Raw genomic sequence first — 21,116 nt, 5'->3', positions numbered from 1 at the left:
AAAGGGACAGTGTGTGGGGTCTGCGGGGGCAGTTATCTGTAAGGAGCTGGTCTCAGGATACCCCAAAGAGTGCCCCTCTCCAAGTCTACCCACTAAGAAACCGTACTCCAGTGCCAGCTCCCCCAAGTACAGCAGCCATGCTTCTCTGTAAAACTATCATCAAAGACACTGCCCACCAGGCTGCCCAGTGCCTGTCTGCAGGGAAGGGTTAGTACCATGACCTCCTCCTGAGATCAGGCCTGGAAAACAACCTCTTTACCCACCACCTTAGCTGCTTTCTGCTTTTCATCTAAGGAAAGCCTCCGTACCTGGAAGACTACTTGCTGTGCTCCATGATAACAGCTTTAGTAGCCTGGCTTTTGAGTATATTTAACTCCTGTTACCACACACAGGCATACATGATATTATCACATCTTCTCACGGTCCTTCTAGAAGTGGAGAACACACCTAAAGGGCTGCACTGGTTATCCTGAGATGGTCTCCTGAAGGCGATCTACTAGTGCCAGCCACTCTGAGAAGGGGAAGAAGTATGCTTTCTGTCCAGTAATAAATGGAAGGAAGCAATGTGATGGAGCCCACACCAGGAGCCCAGTGTCAGGACCAATCATCATGACGGATGTCAGGGAGGGGGTTAGCAACATGGCCAGAACCCAGGGCAGGCCCAGGACAAAGAACGGGTAGACATGCTATGGAAAGGAAAGGTTTATACATCAGGGAGCTGCTACAGAGTGGGGTGGATTTACCCCTTGGCTCCCGATTCCCATCTCACACCCATCTTTCTCCTGTGTTTTGGACCAGGGGCTGGACATTGATGCCACCCAACTTCAGAAACTTCTCAACCAGGAGTTCCTGACAGGTATGTCAGCTCAGAGGTGTGCTGGCTCCGGCCCTGTTTCCCATGTGGGCACCCTCAGTGGACCTTCAGTCCCTTCTCTTTCCACAGGGTCTCCAGGGGACACTTTCTCCTTGGACCAGTGCCAAAGCATCGTGGCTCTGATGGATGTATCCTTTGCAGGCACCCCCTCCTGCTGCCCTAGGAACCCACCTGCCCTGAGGGCTAACCTGGGGTTCTAATTATAGATCAGCACATGGATCCTGTGCCTTTTTTCCCCAACTTACTCTAGAATTTAGTTCATCACAGCAGCAATAGCAGTAGCCACTACTGACCAAACTTCCGGGAATCCTAAGGAAATGCATTCGTAATGCTTACAACAGCCCCGGTGGTTCAACAGCCCTTATCCCATCGGACAGTGAAAGACACAGAGGTCACAGAGGTCAAGTATTTTTGCCCAGGTGACACAGCTAGTTGAAAGCCATACATGGATTCGAAATAAAAGTTTTAGCTTCCAAGGTCTGTGTTCTAACGTCAGCCTGCACTACGTCCTCCAATTGGAACTCTTTGCCCTTGGCCCTTTCCTTCAACACTGGAGAAATCGTCACTTACTCAGATGGCCACCAATGTAAAAAGATAACCCCTGGAAACTCTCAAACCTCCTTTGTCTACAGTGCACAGCAGTGGCACCCCCTTGTGGCTCACATGGTGGTTTTTTTTTTTTTGCATGAGTTGGTGGTGACCTTGAGGCAATTTGGTAGCTAGCTAGCCTAGTTCCGTGACCACGAGGAACAGGACCAGAAATCAAATTTTAATTTCTTGTCTCTCATCTTAACACCCTCTCCAAGGAGCCTTTCTCCTCTACCCAACCTCTACCCAGGCCGGAGAGACACTGGCCACATAGGATGGATCCCAAGCCTGGCAGCTCCTCCCCAGGCTGTGGCTGTCTCCCGAGGGAGACAGATCACCCCCTCTCACACTGGTTAACAAGGCTCGATTGTGAATGCGAAGCCAGCTATTGTAGAACAAGAAGGCTTCTTGATGGAATCATAAATCAGTCCTGTCTTAGCCGGCTGTGGTCTGGAGTCACTCAGAGGCACAGAGGAATCCAAATGGCCCTTGCAGCCCTGTGGCCAGGGCACCCAGCTAGGGGAAGAAAAGAAAGGGATAGAAAAGACCCGTGCACTGTGTTGTGCTGTGGAACTGCAAATAGAGCCTCCCCTGGGGTTGAGTGCTAGGGTAGGGTGCTCTCATAGCTCCATTATCTTTCCTGCATTAGTTGCCTACTATAAGGGGGAGCCAGGGAAGCACCCCAGCTACACACATGGCCCAGGGATGGCACATTTACCTGTCCACACTACTTCTGCATTGCAAGGCCCCCTGCATGCTCCTCCCCACCCTCCCCTGCCAGGGAACCCAGCCCAACTGGTGAAGGCCATGTCGTGGCAGGGGTAGGGGTCCCTCTCTTCTGCTGGCTATAACCAAAACTGATGCCTCTTTCTCAGGGAGCCATCCTTGTAACAATCCATTTTATTTTGTGAAACAAATCTAAAGCAGGTCACCTTTAGATAGAGCGGGAGCCAGCTGGCATGGGGCCAACATGTTGCTGGGTTACACAGCTGAAGGACAGAGATGCTCTGGCTTTGCTAGCGGGACCAACAACTCCCCTTCCCCATTGCCCTCTGGACTGTGTGGCACTTAACTCCTCCCCCAGCTGAAGGTGAATGGGCGGCTCGATCAGGACGAGTTTGCCAGACTATGGAGTCGTCTTATCCACTGCCAGGTATGGTCACGCTCTCTGTGACATGACTAATGCCCTTATTTAACCTAGGTGAGCAAATATTGATTGGGTGTCCCACACTGGGGTATGAAAGGATGGGAAGCATCAGCTCATCCCCAAAGTCACGTCACATTTGGTTTAGGGAGATGTACATGCCACCGAGGGCTGAAGTGCTGACAGAGAGGCAGGATGAGGAATGTTCTAGGAGGCTGGAGAAAGAGGTTACCATGGACGGTGTCTAGAACTGCCCTGATATATATGGAAACATTCGTTAGTCTGAACCCTTCTCTTCCTATCCCAGTGCCTCTGTGGGAAGACCTACCAACAGAGATGCAGTTGGCCTATGGCCTCCCATGGTCCTCAGGACAAAGTCTACATGCATCAGAGTAGCACACAGACCTCCTGAGTTGAGCCTCTAACTTTAAGTCCAGAAGATGTCATTTTTTACACATCCTACTTGCTCTGAAACCCAACTCTAAGATGCTTGCTGCCCCCTATTAACCCCATGCCTCTGTTCCTCTGGCCTGCCCTTCCTCTCTCCCATCTCCATACCCCAAGGCTGGCCATTGCTCATCCATCCTAAGAATACAGGGAGCTTTGGACATGCCTTCCCTGTCAAGTCTCTCTTGCCAGTTCCTATGACCTGATTACTGTCTTTTCTGACTCCTCACCTAGCTGATACCTGTAGGTCAAGCCACATTATCTACCTTAAAATTTTGTAGTTAAAAAGAACTTTATTTTAAAACTGGTGCCTATTGACAATAGAAAACATAGAAGAGAAAAAACAAACTCAAATAAGAAAACATGATCTTGCCAAAGGGAAAGTATTAAGACCCAGTTAATATGTTCCAGAGTGTGTCCAAAATCGGCACATTTATACACACTAAATAAAAGTATAATATGGCCAGGCATGATGGGCACATCTGTAATCCCAGCACTCAAGAAGCTGTGGCAGGAAGATTATGAGTTTGAAGCCAGCTTTGGCTACATAGAGAAGCCCTACATCAAATAAACAAATGAACGCATAAATAAACAAGGCAATACATCAATCATATGAACATATACATTCATACAAGCTGCTTTTTAAAAAATAGAGGGCACCAATACGTCTAATCATGTCACTATCTCTGAACATTTTGAAAGACTAAATCAAATACCCCTGTGTGACTATGCCAAGATGCATCATCTGATCCCTGACAGGGGGCCACTGGACTTCTCACCAGACACTAGAATGGTTGACAAGCTGTAGTTGTTTGTTTTTTATTCTTTTCTCTTTTGCTCTTTGGGGGCCTGCCATCCAGCTCCCAAATAAATACACAGAGACACATTATTACTTATAAATGCCTGACCTTAGCTTGTCTTGTCTTTAGTCAGCTTTTCTTAAATTATCCCATCTACCTTTTGCCTCTGGGATTTTACCTTTCTCTATTTCTGTATATCTTTTCTTTCCTTCTTATTCCATATTCAGTGGCTGGGTGGCTGGCCCCCCACATCCTCCTCTCCTTCTCCTTTTTCTTGCTCCTCCCTCTTCTCCTATTATTCTCTCTACCTGTCAGCCCTGCCTATTTCTTTCTCCTGCCTAGTTATTGGCCGGCCATTCAACTCTTCATTAGACCATCAGGTATTTTAGACAGGCAAAGTAACACAGCCTCACAGAGTTAAACAAATGCAACACATCTTTGCATCATCAAACAAATGCTCCACAGCATAAACAAATGTAACACATCTTTGCATCATTAAACAAATGCTCCACAGCATAAACAAATGTAACACATCTTCAACTAATTTTCCACAACAACAGGCTCCTCCTACCTTATATTGTTGGGTCCTCCAGGGCGGGGTCTTCCTCATGTTCCTCTTTCCCCAGAGACTTCCACGGTGTATGTGACACAGCAGTGTTCAGAATAGCTCAATAGATGACCTAGCTAATCAGCTACCAAATGAATGAGATAATGTAATGGAAATCACATGAAGTCTGTCTTTAAACCTACCAGTAACCAAATAAGGGCAAGGGGGGCTTCTCAAGCTGTCATCCTATAATCATGGCTGCCGCTCCAGTTGCTCTTGCCTTGCATACCTGGTATTTGCTACTTGGACATGGAAAAGCTCTCATGAGCCAGCAGGGTACTGACCACAGTCAAGCACTCTTGTGCTCAGTCCTGGGCAACTGCGCATTTAATCCAAGACCAGGACTTCACCTGCCTGAGGGTCAGTTTCCTCATCTAGGAAGTGCGCCATGGACCAGGATTACAGTGAGCACCAGGGAGAGAAGAAAAGTCTCCAGTCAATGCAAGAGTGGTTGGTCCAACAGTGGCGGCTGCGGTCTGCTTTCTGTGGCCATGCTTGGGCCAGGACACAGCTCTAAACCGCTGTTGGTATCTTCTATGCAGCACTCACTAATGTACAAGGCAGAGGATTCATACATGAGCATGCACACTTAGAAATTAGTGAATGACAAGCACTTTATGGATTTGTACTTCAGAGATGTTTGCTCCTCGGCTTCTTGTAACAAACCTCGGAGGTAGGCAGGCACTGTAACTAGCCCTGTACTGGATAAGAGGAAACTGAGGCCTAGAAAGACGAGGTAACTTGATGAGGATTTCGTTACACAGCCAGTCAATAGTTGAGCTGGAACTTCAGCCCGGGCAGATCATCTTTTATATCTGTGCTCTTAACCACGACTGGCCAGAAACGCTTGAGAGCCAAGGTTCTCAACCTGTGGGTCACGACCCCTTTGGCACCCCCTCCGCCTCCAAAAGCATTTACATTACGATTCATAACAGCAAAATTGCAGTTATGAAATAGCAATGAACATAATTTTATGCTTGGGAGTCACTACCACATGAAGACCTGTGTTAAAGGGTCGCAGCGTTAGGAAGGTTGAGAACCCCTGGACTAGAGAGAACCCCTGTGCTTTCCCAGAGATTGCCCAAATGTCCCATGTGTCTGGAGTGGGAAGGGGAAAGGATAGCTGGTTGCAGGAGGGACGTTTCCGGCCCAGCTGTGACCAGACTGATGGACTTAACGGGTGTGGCTGTCCCCATTTGCCCCGTCCCCTCCTCTACCTCTGTGTACGCTGGCTCCTTGCATACTTTAGTAAGGCCTCCACTGGGGATGAGGAATAGATTTTTCAGAACCTCTCCCATCTACATCCTCTGAGTCCTCACTGGCTTCTCTTTCCCTCCATCAGCGTGTTTTCCAGAACATCCAGAGGAGCCCTGGAGTTCTCCTGAGCTCAGATCTGTGGAAGGTCATAGAGAGTACAGGTAACATGGGACTCAGGAGCCTGGATGACTGGAGGCTATGGGGCACGAGGGAAGCCCATATTCCCAGCAGGCCATAAGCAAGGCTGGCATGGAGAGGCTGAGCAGCTGGAAGAAAAGAGAGCTCCAGCTTATGTGTCCTCCCTACCTACGTTGACCTTGATCCGTTTCCAGCACTCCAGACTCAGATATGAGCTCCCCGACTGCAGCCTGAGCAGTCCTGTCCCCGTCAATTTCCTCAGCCACCTTTTCTCTCCAACACAGCTCTGACTGAGTCAGGGAGGACCCACATGACTGTAGGACCACATAACCTACAAGGAATGGAGCTCATCTTCCAGAAGCTTCCAACTCACTGTCTGGGCTGTCAGGGTTAAATAACCCACAGCAGGCTGGGGAATCTTTCTTCTCTCTCTTCACATAAGGTTCAAAGCTAAATTAAACCAAATGGCGTGTGCTGGCTTCAAATAGGCCCACGTTTTCCATCCTGGGGTAATGCTAACAGTACTTCAGGGTGCATAAGCGCTTCATAGTTCACCAAGAACTGTTCACACCATCTCATTTCATTGTCTCCACTGGGCTGTGAGCGGGGAAGGGCAGGAATCATTGCTTCCACTGTACCTGTGGGGAAGACACATCACATAAAGGTTATGTAAGGAAATGGCCACCTTCCTTAATAAGCCGTAGACTCATGTTCCCCCAGGTTAACTCCAGAAAGAATGCCTCTGTAATTCTTCTTCCCATGCTCCTGGCATGAAAAGTGGTAGAAATATAAGACACTGTTCTCCATTTGCGCATAGCTCCTCCCCTTCATTATGACTGTCAGCGGCTGCACCTCAGCATCACAGGTCTGCAGCAGAGCAGAAGGCTGAGATGCTCAGAGCTGAGCTGCCCCCACCGTGCCCTGCTAGGCTTGCTAGAACAAGAAAGGCCGAGGCTTCCCTCCATTTCTAGCAAGTTCTAAGGTGTAACGTCTGTGGCTGACATGGGGCCACATGGGGTCTCGTGGGGTCACAGTTGGAGAACCACTGGAGAGCCAGTTAAAATTGGAGTCATCAGAGCAGCCTAATGACCACAGAGTAAAACAAGGGGGTGAAGTAGAGGACACTTCCAGTTCAGTTCAGAAGCTCTCAGAGGCTGGGCAGGTGGCTATCGGGGCAACTCAAGCCCCTTCTGAAGGCGTCTGGTTCCTCTCTTATCAGCTTTACTGCAGAAACCAAATGTGTCTCTAACTGCATTGGGCCCATGGGCCGCCAAACTCATCGCTGCATGAATGGCTCAGCTTTCAAGGGTCTGCCTGCTCACCAGAGCAACAACGGCTTGACCACTCCACACTTGTCAACTGTGTGGTTGGTGTCTCCCTGGATCCCTGGAGCTTATCACTAGAGATGCAAAGTGACAAAGCCAAAGAAAGAGGGCAAGAGGCTTATCTTCTGCCCAGCCGAGGTGACCTGCTGAGTTGTGGGCTCCCTCCTGTGCCCCAACGTTTCCTTGGATGAGCACCGTAGAACCGAATCTCCCTCTTGGAGGGTGACCACACCTGCCTCCATTAGCAGCACCCATACACGGGGCTTACAGAGAGCCATGACATCTAGCTGGAAGACCATTTAATAGGATCACCAGCAAAGAGAAACCTGGCAGAGGCAGGGCTGGACTTCAGCCCTTAGGCATCCTGGCAACTCCACGCTACATGGGGATTATCTAATTATTGGAAGAGAAGGTGTGTCTTCACAGGAATAGTCAGTCTCTTGAGTTGGTCTCTGGCCAAGCTGCAGGCTTGTGACACTAAGGTCCATTAGCCAGTGATCAAGAGAAAAAGGCAAGACCCCGAGTGAGGTGGGGCTGGCTGACACCCGGGACTGAGTAGGGGATGTGGGGGTAGAAGGCTGCTGGACTGTCTTAACAGGTTCATTGAGCCTCATGAGGCAGAGGACCACCCCATCTCCAGTCTCCTCTCAGCTCACCCACTTAATCTTCCCATCGCAGACTTCCTTTCAGGAGTCTTCATCAGCAATGAGCTGCTGGGTCTCATGATACTCCGCTACAGTGATAAATCTGGCCTGGTCAGCTTCTCCAGCCTTGTCTGCTTCCTGATCCGACTGGAAACCATGGCAAGTAAGTAACCCTAGGGGCATTCTGTAGACCTTCCCAGTGACCAATGAACTCAATAGATGGCCGGGAAAACACCGGTGCCCCAGGACCTGGGTGAAGACTCAGGAGTAGGCAGGCTGGCCGTCCTGCCTGAGACTGCCGGGATCTAAGAGAGCCCAGCCAGTGAGACTGCAAGTAGTATTGTGGAAAGGAATAGGGCAGAAAATAAGGTCTGCTAAACCCTTACACTGCTGCTGTGAGATTAACATGTGAAAGAAACCAGCTGATGCAGAGGAAGACCGGAACCCCCCAGCCAAGGCCAACACGGGATAGGTAGTGCTTTCTCAAAAGGAAAAAAGAACAAAAAACCCACAGTATGCCAAGTTGTGTGGTAACTGGTGCTATGCTGATGATACAGAAATGATGGTTATGACCCTCCTCACACCATGCCATTGAGCTTCCAACCTTCCTCCAAGTTCTGCTCTACTTCCTCTCTTGGAAGTTGTCTTGCTCTCTTTCACTGTGGCTATGATAAAATACTCCAACCAAAGCAACTTAAGGAAAAAGAGGTGGTTTCATTTGTTTGCTTGTTTTCTGCTTCATGGCTGCAGGTTACAGTCCGGGGAGACAAGGTAGTCAGAGTTTGAAGCCACTGCTGATATTACATCCACAGCCAGGAAGAAAGCGATGAATGCATGCTGCCATGCAGCTCCCTTTCCTTCCTTACACAGTCCAGGACCCCAGCCAGGGAATGGTGCCACCCGCGGTAGTCTTCCTACCTCAATTAATACAACCAAGATAATCCTCCACAGGCATGCCCAGGGCCCATTTCTCCTGCTGATTCTAGATTCTGTCAAGTCTGTCAATTAACACTGACCATCGCAGGCATATTCTATTCCTTCTTAGTAAAGTGTCTCTGCCTTTGCTCTTCTCCACATGTCTACCCATTTTTTTGTTGTTGTTGTTTTTAATTCTCAGTTATGAGGACCTGGAAATTCCGGAGGGTACCAGCCTCTGATAAGCAATAACAGTGCCATTATCCATGTCCCCATCTTCCCTTCCACACTCTTTTCTGTCCCTACATCCCAACTCTCTTTTTGCCTCCTCACCCTAGTCAGGCTCTGTCTCAGGAACAAGGTCCACTGAAGTCACCCTGTGCCCTCTCCAGGCTATGTGTAGAACTAAATCTACTCTTTAGTTATGCAGTGAAGGATTTCAGTCTCTAGCAAGGGGATATTGCCCCAGTGACTACATGGGAGCAGAAGGTCTTTCTTCAAGCTATAGAACTCCAAAGATGGAGGCCAGAGGGTTCCACACTTTTTAGCAGAATAGTTCTTGTTTTAAGTGGAACCTTGTGTGAAGTCCCAAGCTACAGTGCAGCTCAAAACAGCTGCTGGGAATGAGGGAATGGTCGAGTGGGGGTATAGAAACACCCCTGAATCCTGATACCTCCACAGTCATGGGGCACTTCTGAAAAGTCCAAGGCTCCGAGTGAAGACTGAAAGAGTAGAACCTTGAAAAGGTGAAAGCAAAGCCTGAAATAGATTGGGGAGATCCCTAACTGTGCCCATTTAAAAAAAATCAGCCCATTGGGCATGGTGACTCGTGCCTTTAATCTCAGTACTTGGGAGGCAGAGGCAGGCGGATCTCTGTGAGTTCGAGGCCAGCCTGGTCTACAGAGTGAGTTCCAGGAAAGGCACAAAGCTACACAGAGAAACCCTGTCTGGAAAAACAAACAAACAAACAAAAATCATCCCATACATCCCCCACAAGACAAAGTAGAAGGAAACAAGGTACATGGGATCTGGAAGAGGAGAGGTGAGAATAATCGCAACTGTCCTAAGGGGAGAACCATAAGCCACCCTACAGCATAGAGCCGGACCAAACAGGAGAACAGAGTAAAGGCACATTCTGGGGACAGCAGAGACTTATGATCCCCCTCTCAGCCAGTCAAAACCTTTCTTCCTCTATCCTAGAGGCATTCCGCAACCTCTCCAAGGACGGCAGAGGAGTCTACCTGACAGAAATGGAGGTGAGGCACCTTCCCCTCCCAGAACCAGGCACAGTCCCAGGCTCCATTCTCCTGATCCAGTTCCAGGGGGCATTTTTTCTCCCCAGAGTATTGACTAGTCTGTCCAAGGCCAGCCAGGCTGGGGGTGGGGTGGGGGGAGCTGCCTCCAATTACTGCCTTTATATATTGCAGGCTGCCAGGCTGCTTTAGGATCTTGGCAGAGAGATTTTATTTTTTTCCAATAGCTTAATAAAGCCGAGGATTATGTGGGAATCATAAATCCAAGGGAGAAGTAAAGAACAATCCACCTAGCTCATCGTACATTAAGCCTGAGTTTTAGAGCCATCTAACCAGCCAGCTGGTCAACCCCCATACACCTCTCTCTGCTGGGCTATTTAGAAAATAATATATGCCCTTCAATTGCTCAGTTGGTAGAGTGGAGGATTGTAGAGGAGCTGCCTAGACAGTATGGGGGAAGGATGTGTTAGAACAGAACACTGAAGATGGAGTTAGCTGGGAAAATGCATTGATACTGAACTGAGATTTTCCAATGGAGGGGGTGTATATTTGCCCAGCTCCACATTAAATGAACAAGCTTTAAGAATTGGCTACACAGGGTCTGGGCTCAGTCAGTAAGTACTTACCACACAAGCATAAGGACCTGAGTTTAGAAGCCTAGCACCCACATAAGAAGCCAGGCAGAGTGGCACATGCCTACCATTCCAGAGCCCTGGAGAAGTGGAGACAGGAGGATCCGAGAAGCTTGCTGGCCAACTAGTCAAGCCCAGTTGGTAAACTGTAGGTTCAATGAGAGACTCATTTTAAAAAGTAAGGAAACTCACATAGTTTACATGCATGTGAATCTGCATATATGAGACTCATGCCCGGGGGGGGGTGGGTAGAGAGGGGAGAGAAATATTCATTCTAACGATGATGCTTATTTCTCAGTGGATGAACCTAGTCATGTATGGCTGAGGTGAGGAATCCAGCAGAGCCCTCTGGACCAGGTAAGACATGGCAGCATTAAAGTCCTGTCTTCTTCCTCTGAACATTGCCCCTCTTTCTCTGTGAATGACGCAGAAGACTCCCTGGACACAGCCTCTCAGAGACACCAGAAAGCTTATTTTATGAGCCAAGGCCCCGCTGCTCATGGCTCCTGAGTTTCAAGGCCAAATGCTCAGATTTCATCTAAACCCATTCATAAAGAGAACAGCCTGAAAGTCGTGAATGAGAGATTAACAACATTTAATTAATGTTCCGAAGAGAAAGCATGATGACTCATTCCAGACAGGGACTAGAAATGGTGAAAATAGAATACTGCAGAGCAACACGAACAGTTGACCTTGCGGGGAAGGAGAGCTGGCCACCCCAACCCGACCATTGCCTCACTGGCTTTGGACAGCAGTGGATAGTGTAGCCATCCACATTTATACATCTAGTCTGTGCTCAGCAGCAAGCACATTGCCATTTCCTCTTTGACCTTTATGGAACAAACTAGAGTTACAGACAGTCTATCATCACATTGCCCAATGCTGCTATAGCAGAAATTCTGGCTGAGTGAGTGTTCTAGAATTCCGAAGACCTTGAGACTTCATGTTCCCACTTTCTGGGAATCTTCAAGTCTATGGGTTCCTTATTTAGAGACAAGCATCTAGGTCCCTGGAAATTTCTATCATGCATCCATAGAAACTCTACTCCCTAGACCACTGTAGAAAAAAAAAGACTAGATATACCAGATCTTGATGCCCTTGAAGACACTCTCTTGCCTGACCCAAAGTCTCTCTTATTTAATTATTACTGGTGGTTCTCCATGAAATGGTACTGTGAACTAGTTACCTGTGGCTGTGACAAAATGCTGGACAGCAGCAGTTAACAGAAGAAAGGGTTCGTTTCTGTTTGAACGGGCGTCGTATGTCATGGTAGGAAAAGTACGGCAGTGGGAACTTGGGGTGACTGGTGCTTTGCATCCACAGTCAGGAAGCAGAGAAAGATGAGCTCTCATACTCAACTAGCTTTCCTCTTTTTTCCCTTTTTTTGTTCAGTATGGGACCTAGTTCGTAGGATGGTACCTCCCCAACACATTCAGAGCATGTCCTACCCACTCAGTCAGTCCTCTCCGGAAACACCCTCACAGACACGCCCCAAAGTGCACCCCACTAATCTCATAGATGTTTCTTACTCCAATCAAGTCGATAATCAAAGTTTACCCCCATATCCTCTGAGATGTTGTTACTTCTGAAAATAGTCTTTGTCTAATCTATGAATCATGTGTGTGCCTTGAAACTGGGAGGAAGGTTCTCTGCATAAAGATATAATATTTGAGCTTCAGTACTTCCTGATGAACATCTGATGGCTACTAGTGATTACAAATTGACAAGAGTCAATTTTACTCAACTGCATTGAACTCCCCTTTCACTCCTTTTAAAAAAATAGATCATTTCCAATTTTATTGTGCCTATCACAGTCTGCATGGTTTTAATGTAAAGAACGACTCTTTAATTGTATCTTGAAGCTAATTTGGCACATGGGGTCTACATCCTTGAACTTTTAAAGTCACTGAATTTTCTCTTGTCTCTTTTGGAGAGTCCCAATTCTCTTTTCACTGATTTTTCCACTTTCCTGTTCTGAAGATTGTACAAGGAGGGAGTGTAATGTGAGGTGCATATGTATTATCTCCTGCATTAACGCCTGTCATTACCCTGCGAGTGTTCCCTCTTCCTTGTTCATAGCCACTCTTGGACATCACAATATTGCACATATCCCTTCACGCATGGCTCATGAGTTGCACTGAGGAACTGGAGGCAGGAAGATGAAGAAGCTCTTTCTGTTTAGTACAGATCCACCTGCTTTGGTAACAGTCCCTCCTTCCCCTGTGCTCTGTCACACAGCAACTCCCTCTGGGGGTGTTCTGTAACTCATTACCATCACCTTTGCAGGAGCCTGATTGAATGAGTGTTCTCCACTGTCTTCTGAATACTAAACTCTCCCCCCCACCACTCTCTCTCTCAGGTTTTCTAAGCCTCATTCAAGCACATGTATCTTTTGAATTTCTCCCACCTCATAATCCCTTCCAGCTACTACCTCCCCTCTCCTCCCGTTGCAGCCAAACTTCATAAAGGAACTAATTGTCTCCACATCCTCACTTCCTACTCTCTCCTCAAGCTACTTCAATTTGGATTTCTTATAAATCTGTTTCCCTGAGTTTTGCATTGGCTTTTGATCTTATTTTTCTTTATCCATTAATATCCTTCAAATCAATTTCCTGAAGCCAGAGTTATACTCTTAAAAATTCAAATCCTTTTACTGCGTTCCCCAAGTTAAAAATCCTTCAATGTATCTCCCCCTTGATATATAAGGTAGTTCTAGGGTCCTTAACATCAGTTCCTGGATTTATGGACCATCGGCCCCAGCTCATCTATCTGACCACACCATGTTCCTTTGTCAATGTCCACCAAACATAGATAATACCATTGCCTTCTATTCTCTGTTATTCCCAGCCTTGGATCTCAGACCTTACTGTCTGCTCTGCCCTGGCTATTAGTAGCCCAACTCCTACTCTTTCTTGCTGTAGCCCAACTGGCAACTCCCATAAAATTTCTCACATCCATTTCCCCAGTTATAAAGCTCAACACGTAGTTTTCTTGTTGCCAATTTCTCCCTTTATTTTTAGTGAGGTTTGTGGAAATGCAATCCACAGTATAAAGTTTACCCACTTAAAATATGAAGTTCAAGCTGGGTATGGCGGTACACACCTAGAAACCTATAGTTCAGGAAGCTGAGGGGAGAAGACCCACTTCCTATCCAGCCTAGGCTACATAGTGAGTTCCAGACCTTCCAGAGCTACATGATGAGACACTGTCACAAAAACAAAACAAAACTAAAGTTGCAACATGTGACTTTAGTATAATTGCAGGCCTGCATGACCATTCCAATGATATAATTTTAGAGCATTTTTCATCTCTATATAAAGAAATGTATACTCCCCCCAGCAGTCACTCCCCAGTTCCATCCAACCTTTAGTCTTGGGAAAGCACTAATCCACATTATGATTCTGTAGATTTGCCTATTCTGGGTGATTCATACAAGTAGAATCATGAAATGAGCAGCCCTTAGTAACTGTGTCTTTCACTTAGCGTAATGTTTTCAGGTTCACTCCATTGAAGCATGCCTTGAGTCTTTGTTCCATTTTAGTTCTAAGTAGTATTTCATTGATGCTACACCATCGTTGATTCATCATTCAACAGCTGGTAGATGTTGAAGTTATTTCTACTTTGTGATAACTATCATTAATTATCATATGGTGAATGTTTGTAAGCGAGCTTTGAGGTGGACGTATGTTTTCACTTCACTTGGCTATATAGCTAGGGATGGGCCTTAAGGATCACATGATAACTCTGTGTGACAGTCTGAGGAGCGGCTTGCCTTTTCTGTCTTCCTACCAGCAGTGACTGGGGGTTTAAGCAGCATTTGGTGTTGTCTGTCTCTGTGGGTTGGAACTGGTACCTCACTGTGGGTTTGTTGGCACTTTCTTGATATCAAATGATGCTGAGTCTCTTTCCCATTGATTATAGGCTGATTGTATATTTTCTTTGGAGAATTCTGTTCAAATCCTTTCTGCGTTTTGAAATTGAGTTATATATTAATATCTTCTTGCCACTGAGTTGTAAGCGTTATTTTCATATTTTAGTTACTAGTCCCTTATCATATATGTTTTTGTCAATTTTTCTCCTCTTCTTTAAGGTTGCCTTTTCAATTTTTTAATTTTAATTTTTATTTAGTTTTTAATTAAAATTGTTTTTATGTAATATATTTTATCATACTTCCCCTCTCCCAATTCCTCCCAGATCCTCCCCACTTTGTATTTTTGTGGGGGTTTTGTTTTGTTTTTGTCTCTTCAGTGTTGGGCAGTCATGAGTGTCTAGGTTTGATGAAGTCTACCATATCTGTTGTCCTTTAGTTATTTATATTTTGGATGGTAGATCTCAAGGGTCACTGTCTAGCCTTGAGTCACAAATGTTTGCTCCTGATTCTCTTGTAACTATTTTTTACAATTTAGAGTTTGTCATTTAGGTTTTTGAACTATCTTGAGGTAATTTTTTTTTTTTTTTGCCTCTGTATAGCAAGAGGTCTAGCTTTATTCTTTCACGCGTGGATGTCTGGTTTTCTCTGAACCCACTGCTAAAAAGACTAGTGCCTCTTCCATTTGCTCTCTTTGAACATCAACTAATCATACTGTAAGGATTTAGTCTATATTCCCAGTCCTATCTTGGGGGTCTGGGGGTGATAGCGATCACATTAAGTATTAAATTAATTGGGAAATGTCATATTCACAACATAAGTTTTTGAACTGAGGCGAGAACACACCTTAATTTTTGCATCTTTAGTTTCTCTTCCTGTTTTCAGTATGGAAGGTCTGCGTGCCTGTGGTAAACTGTCTTCTGGGTTTTATACTCCTTTTGATGCTACTATGAATGAAATTGCTTTCTTGCCCCGCTTCTCATCTATCCATTGCTAGCTTTTAGCAATACGTTGAGTTTTATATACTGATCTTACATATTACAATTTATCTAAACTCATTCATTAGCTCTGGTTTTAAAGGGATCCCTTTGGATTTTAAAGATATAGAATCACATCTGAAAGTAGTTTCATTTTTTTTTTTTACTTTCCAAATTGTATCCATTTATCACTTTGGGTTTTTGTTTTGGTTTGGTTGTTTGTTTTTTATTTTTTTCCTTGATTTATCATCCTGAATAGGACTTCTACCACAATTATGAACAGAAATTAAAAACAAACAAATGAGTGAACAAAACCCCAGGCATCCTTATATTCCTGATCTTGGCATAGAAGCCTAGTCATTGACTGTTCCATATGATATTAAATTTGAAGATTTCTTCTTTAGGGGAGTGGGACTGTAGTGTTTTTAATGTTACAACAAATACTATATGATATTGTCCCCATTTTACAATTGAGACGTTCACTTGGGGTTGCAGAGCTAGTTAATAGTCAGGCAATTTAAAGGCTAAGTCTGTCATTTTCCTACTTCCCTATGGTGCTTTTCCAGCCATGTATACAGTGGTTGGATTGTATGTGTTCGTGTCTAGGTGACAGTCTATTTAGTATTCAGAAAACACTGCATCTAAATTTCATTCAGAAATGAGTATGTCCAGGACCATGCATATTTGTGTGGATGATGGGTTTTTCCCTTTTTAGTATTTGAGAATTTCATACATGCGTACAATGTGTTTTGATCAGATCCATCCCCCATTGCCTCCCCTATAATTCCTCCCATGCCTCCCCAAGGCTTTCCCCTTCTTAGTTAATGTGTTCTTTTTTAAAACCCACTGAGTCTACTTAGTGCTATCTATATGTACCTGGGTGTAGGACCATCTTAGGAACCCAAGTAGCCTCTCAGGGGCCATATCTCTGAAGAAGACAGACTCTTCCTCTCTCAGCAATCTGGGAGAGTCCCTCTCTCACCAGTTGCCAATAGCTCCTTAGCTGGGGTGACACTTTGTGACCACCTCCCACTCCATGCTAGGATTTTCTCTACCTTGACCTTGTGCTGGTCTGGAGCATACCGTCACCACTTCTGTGAGCTCATAGGAACAACTCCCCTGTCGTGTCTGGAAAACAGTGTTTTATAGCAATGCTCCACCCCCTCCGGCTTCTGCATTCTCTCTGCCCTCTCTTCCGAGATGACCCCTGAGCCTTGGGAGAAGGGAGTGTGATATGGATGTCCCATTTACCTTTGAGTTCTTTTTTTTTTTTTTTTTTGGTTTTTCGAGACAGGGTTTCTCTGTGCAGCTTTGCGCCTTTCCTGGGACTCACTTGGTAGCCCAGGCTGGCCTCGAACTCACAGAGATCCGCCTGGCTCTGCCTCCCGAGTGCTGGGATTAAAGGCGTGCGCCACCACCGCCCGGCTACCTTTGAGTTCTTAATAGATACCCTCCATCAGGTTAAGGAACTTCCGTCTGTTTGTAGTTGGCTAATACCTGTTTAGTTATTTGCTTGGTGACTGCATCCCCTGCTATATACTAAGCCTACATGTGTCTCAATTGTTGCTACCTGAGCACAAAGCAAAGTGTGGGGAAGGGAATCATTCAGTCACCATTTCCCAGATTTCAAAAGAAGTCGTGCTTTCATTTTTAAGTTTTATTTTAATTCAAATATAATTACATCACTCCCCCACTTCACTTTCCTCCCTCGAACCCCTCCTATGTCCCCCTCTTCATTCCTTCTCAAATTGATGGCTTCTTCTTTTATTATAATTACATATATCTATGCATATATCAATGTACCAGTAGATGACCACAACCTGCCGAATCGGTTGAGTGTTGATTGTGAGTGTATGACTTCAGGGATAAACAGTTAGGGGGCTCATCACTGGGAGGGATTAACTCTCCCTTCCCCAGAAGTCATTAGTTGCCTGTAGGTTTTTTGTGTAGGTACGGGACCCTGTAAACCCCACCCCCCACCCCATGCTAGTATGTGTATTGGTATCGTCACTGTTTGGGTCTTGTTTATTCAGCCGTATTGTTACTGGAATAAGCAAAGGATTTGTCATGTTTACGACAGGAGCGTCTTCCCCAGAGAAGAAAGTAATGGAACCTTGTTGCCAGGCCATTCTGTTTCTGGGTCACATTCTGTAATCTATACAAGAAGCCTTTCATGTCCCCTAGACTTGCTGAGCGGGTTGGCTTGTACTACCTTTGTTAGAATCATATCTTCCTCTAGTTCTGCCTCATCTTCAGCCCCCACCCCCACCCCCCCCACCCACCCCCCGCTCATTTCTGACTTAGCTTAGGTTGTGAGTAAGCACAAGCCAGACTGAACTGCTCTTCTCCTCTCCCCTCCAACCTGTTTGTTTTGAAGAAGGCATGGGTCTCCACTGCCACATTGCAGGTGGTGTTTAGGTTAAATTATCAAGTTCAGAAATGCTAGCAGTGCATTGAGACAGGTGAGGCCATGTTGATCTCAACTGATTTCAAGAGTCTAGAGGGTCAGGACATCTTACTGAGGGCTCATCTAGCTAATGCCATCCGCATCCATGTTGATGTACGGACAACGCGGCAGGAGAGTACCTTCTAACAACGTTAGTGTTTGTGCCAGTTTCCACTGCACAGCAATCTCTACTCTCTGTGACAGTGAAAAATAGGCAGCAATGACCTTGATCTTGCTGATTGCTATCAGCTCTTCCTCAGAGTGGCTTCTACCCCAATAAATCCATCTCTCCTAACCTCTGAGGTAGCTGGCTAGACTTTGGGTTGAAGACTGGTAACACAACAGATGAGACCATCAGAAGCTTGGATAAAACTCTCCCATGGAGGTCATATTAAGAGTTGGGAGTCTGGATTTGCCACTGGTAACATGAGAACTCCAGATCCCACTAAGAAAATATAAATACAGTGGTTCCCAGTTACCCCAGAAGATCATCATCCAGCTTTCTGAGCTGGCTTTGGAAGAGAAATGTCCTCAGCTGAGAGATGAACATGCACCCTCAAAGAGCATAATCAGCGGGTGGGGGTAGGAATCCAGACTCGTGAGCTCCATCAGTAGAAAAGTACAGTTAGCAGAATCAGACACAGCACAGAGGGCAAGCAGTCCCCCGGAGGAGCAGAAGGGTGAACTGAGGGGAGAGAAAACCAGAATAGTTCCTTGGATGGCTTCATTGTGCAGAAAGCTTTGAAATTCTGCTGGAGACTTTAGGAAGAATTATTAAGATAATGACAGACTATACAGACAAAAAAAATGAGGCAATTAGTAACTCCTGGAAGAACAAAAAGTTACAGAAGAACGGAAATGTGATCCAAGAGTATTTCTTCACTCAGCGGTGAACGGTACATATATAATTGTAATAAAGTAGAAATTAAATATTGATTTAACAAAAAGTGGAATATAAATATATTAGAAGAATGAAGAGAGGATAGAGATATAAAAAGTGGATGAGGAACACCCAGCTCCATCTTCCATCACAGAAATCGATGGGCATTTAAAATTGACAAGTGAGGGAGCCACTGTCTGAGCTGAGTATTTAGAAAAGTAGAGTAAGGCTTCCAAAGCAAGTCTGAGGAGAACCAAGGACAGGAAGAGACACCGTCATCTGCCCTTTTTCCTTCGTGGCACGTAGTAATGATTGAGTTTTCAAATTATATGTGTTAAATTAAATTCTTACTAGAAAATAAATCTAAGAAGCCGGGGAAAAGCCTGAAAGTCAAATGCTTAGGTCTTGAAAGACGAGACCAGTTGGAAAGGAGAACTGGGGACTCCTAACTGCCGTGGCCGGGGACACATTACAGTTGCAGGGGAAATATCTATGCAGGGTTGTCAGTCTGAGCCACGTACACTTGAGAGAAGCCATTCTTCTGCAGAAGTCCGCAGCCAGCAGACTGGAGCACACAGAGGGCAGAGCTTCCTTTCCGGTCCGCCCCAGGGAGGACAGATCCGGGCTGACTCCAAGATTCTGTCATGGCACCGCAGGCGCCCGGAGCCATGGGAGCCCTGGTGTGGAGTCTAGCTGCAGGCAGAGTAGAACAGATGGAAAGCGGCTTCTGAGGACTTCAAGGAAAAGAGCATCCCTATCTCCTGGGGGTGGGGGACCCGGTGAGGGAGCCAGTCACTCTCACAGTAGGAAATGCCCAGGCTTGCTATGCTGGTCCACACCGTGAGAACGGGGCTGGGCCTCCCTCCGTGGTTACTTGAAGAAAGGAACCGTTTCTTTATTCTGCCTTGGACCTTTTTGCCTATGAGCATCTATGTCTTTCTCTAGGACGAGCTCCTGGTGGTCACTCAAGGAACTGGCTTCCTCCTCCATGGCGCTGTGCCGACCTCCTGTGGCAGGTCTGCAGCTAAAACCTGATCTTGGAAGTGGAGTCAAAGATGCCTTTCAAGAGCTTGGGCTGAGTTGCTAGCTGAGTCAGGCTCCGGTAAACCCAAGGACGTTAGGTCATCAGAGCACTTTCTGACATCGGTAGGCGCGTCCAGGAAAACAAAGCAGGAAATGTCCCCTGTGGGAAAGAAGGGAAGGAGCCTACGCTACCAACTCACAGAATCCATCTCTTGGAAAAAGCAGACTGACCCAGTGTATTCAACCCCCAGGTGCGCATTGGTGACCCAGGAATGGTCTATTCAGTGTCATTTACCGGTAATGACATTCTTTTGTATCTGCATTGTAGTTGTTTTACAGCTGAATGGCAAAATAAAATAAAATTTCCGCAAAGGATTCTGGGTGTGAAAGAAGACTCTTAGGTCTGGTTTTAAAAGTACAGCTGAGGGAAAGGACAGTCTAGCCAGCAAAGGAGCCTCCTTCCTCCTCCTCGTTCATCGTGTGGTCCGTGGGTATCTCCAAAGGGTTATTTTGAATCATGGTCATTTCAGAAAATAACCAGGGGAGACCCTGCTCTGCAGTATATGCAGTGTAAGAGCTCAACTCTGGAAGCACCTCTCAGTGAGGGATTGTATTGGTTGTTTTCCTCATCTACATAACAGAGTATCTGATATAACAACTTCCGGGAAGAAAGGTTTATCTTGACGTATTGTACCGTGAGGTTTTAGTCTACTGTGGTGGGAAAGGGATAGCAATGTTCATAGTGATTAGAGCATGTGGCACAGGTCCCCTCCCACCATATTGGACTAGGAAATAGAAACGGACCAGAACCAGGAGCCAGGCTATGCTTCAAAACCCACTTCTGGAGACCTATACCTATCAGCTCCCTCCCCACCACCTGAGGGTCCCACCATCCTCCAAAAATAGTGCCCCCTGCTCACACATGAGCCTTAGGGAGACATTTTGGGTTTAAACCACAATAGGAACAGCAAGTGTCTGTGTGGAAAGGACAGGGAGATGAAAACCTTCCCGAGTGTGACGTTGTGAGAAGACCCCCATTAGAAAACAGATGGCATGACCAGGATGGCTCCGTCACACGCACATTCATGCCAAGAACAAGGTCACCGTTTGAAAGTGACCACATCCAGTGCACAAACAACAAACCTAGCCACCTAATCCACACGCTGAAGGGTGTGCTTGGTCATTTCATGTCCCCTGAATGGAATTTAGAATGAAATGGCTAATGGGCTGGATTGCCCGGTTCCATAAGATCTTTTTGCATGCAAAACTATTGGACCCGTGGGTCAGCATAAGCTCTG

The 21,116-nt window shown here is 46.1% G+C and overlaps 1 protein-coding gene across 1 annotated transcript in view; it reads left to right on the top strand.

The window, feature by feature from the left end:
• The window catches only part of Capn13 (calpain 13), a 70,102-nt gene extending 49,989 nt beyond the window's left edge, over positions 1–20,113 (top strand). The window contains exons 14-21 of the mRNA XM_052745666.1: positions 799–856; positions 944–1,002; positions 2,547–2,615; positions 5,803–5,878; positions 7,859–7,987; positions 9,940–9,995; positions 10,923–10,981; positions 19,741–20,113. Coding sequence (XP_052601626.1) covers positions 799–856; positions 944–1,002; positions 2,547–2,615; positions 5,803–5,878; positions 7,859–7,987; positions 9,940–9,995; positions 10,923–10,949 — 474 coding nt within the window. The 3' untranslated portion in view covers positions 10,950–10,981; positions 19,741–20,113. The remainder of the gene's footprint in view (positions 1–798; positions 857–943; positions 1,003–2,546; positions 2,616–5,802; positions 5,879–7,858; positions 7,988–9,939; positions 9,996–10,922; positions 10,982–19,740) is intronic.
• The last annotated feature ends 1,003 nt before the right edge of the window (positions 20,114–21,116 follow it).

This window comes from Peromyscus californicus, unplaced genomic scaffold (assembly GCF_007827085.1).
Source record: "Peromyscus californicus insignis strain IS unplaced genomic scaffold, ASM782708v3 Scaffold_1__1_contigs__length_55948999, whole genome shotgun sequence".
Lineage (NCBI taxonomy): Eukaryota > Metazoa > Chordata > Mammalia > Rodentia > Cricetidae > Peromyscus > Peromyscus californicus.
This window is presented reverse-complemented; position numbering and strand designations above follow the sequence as displayed.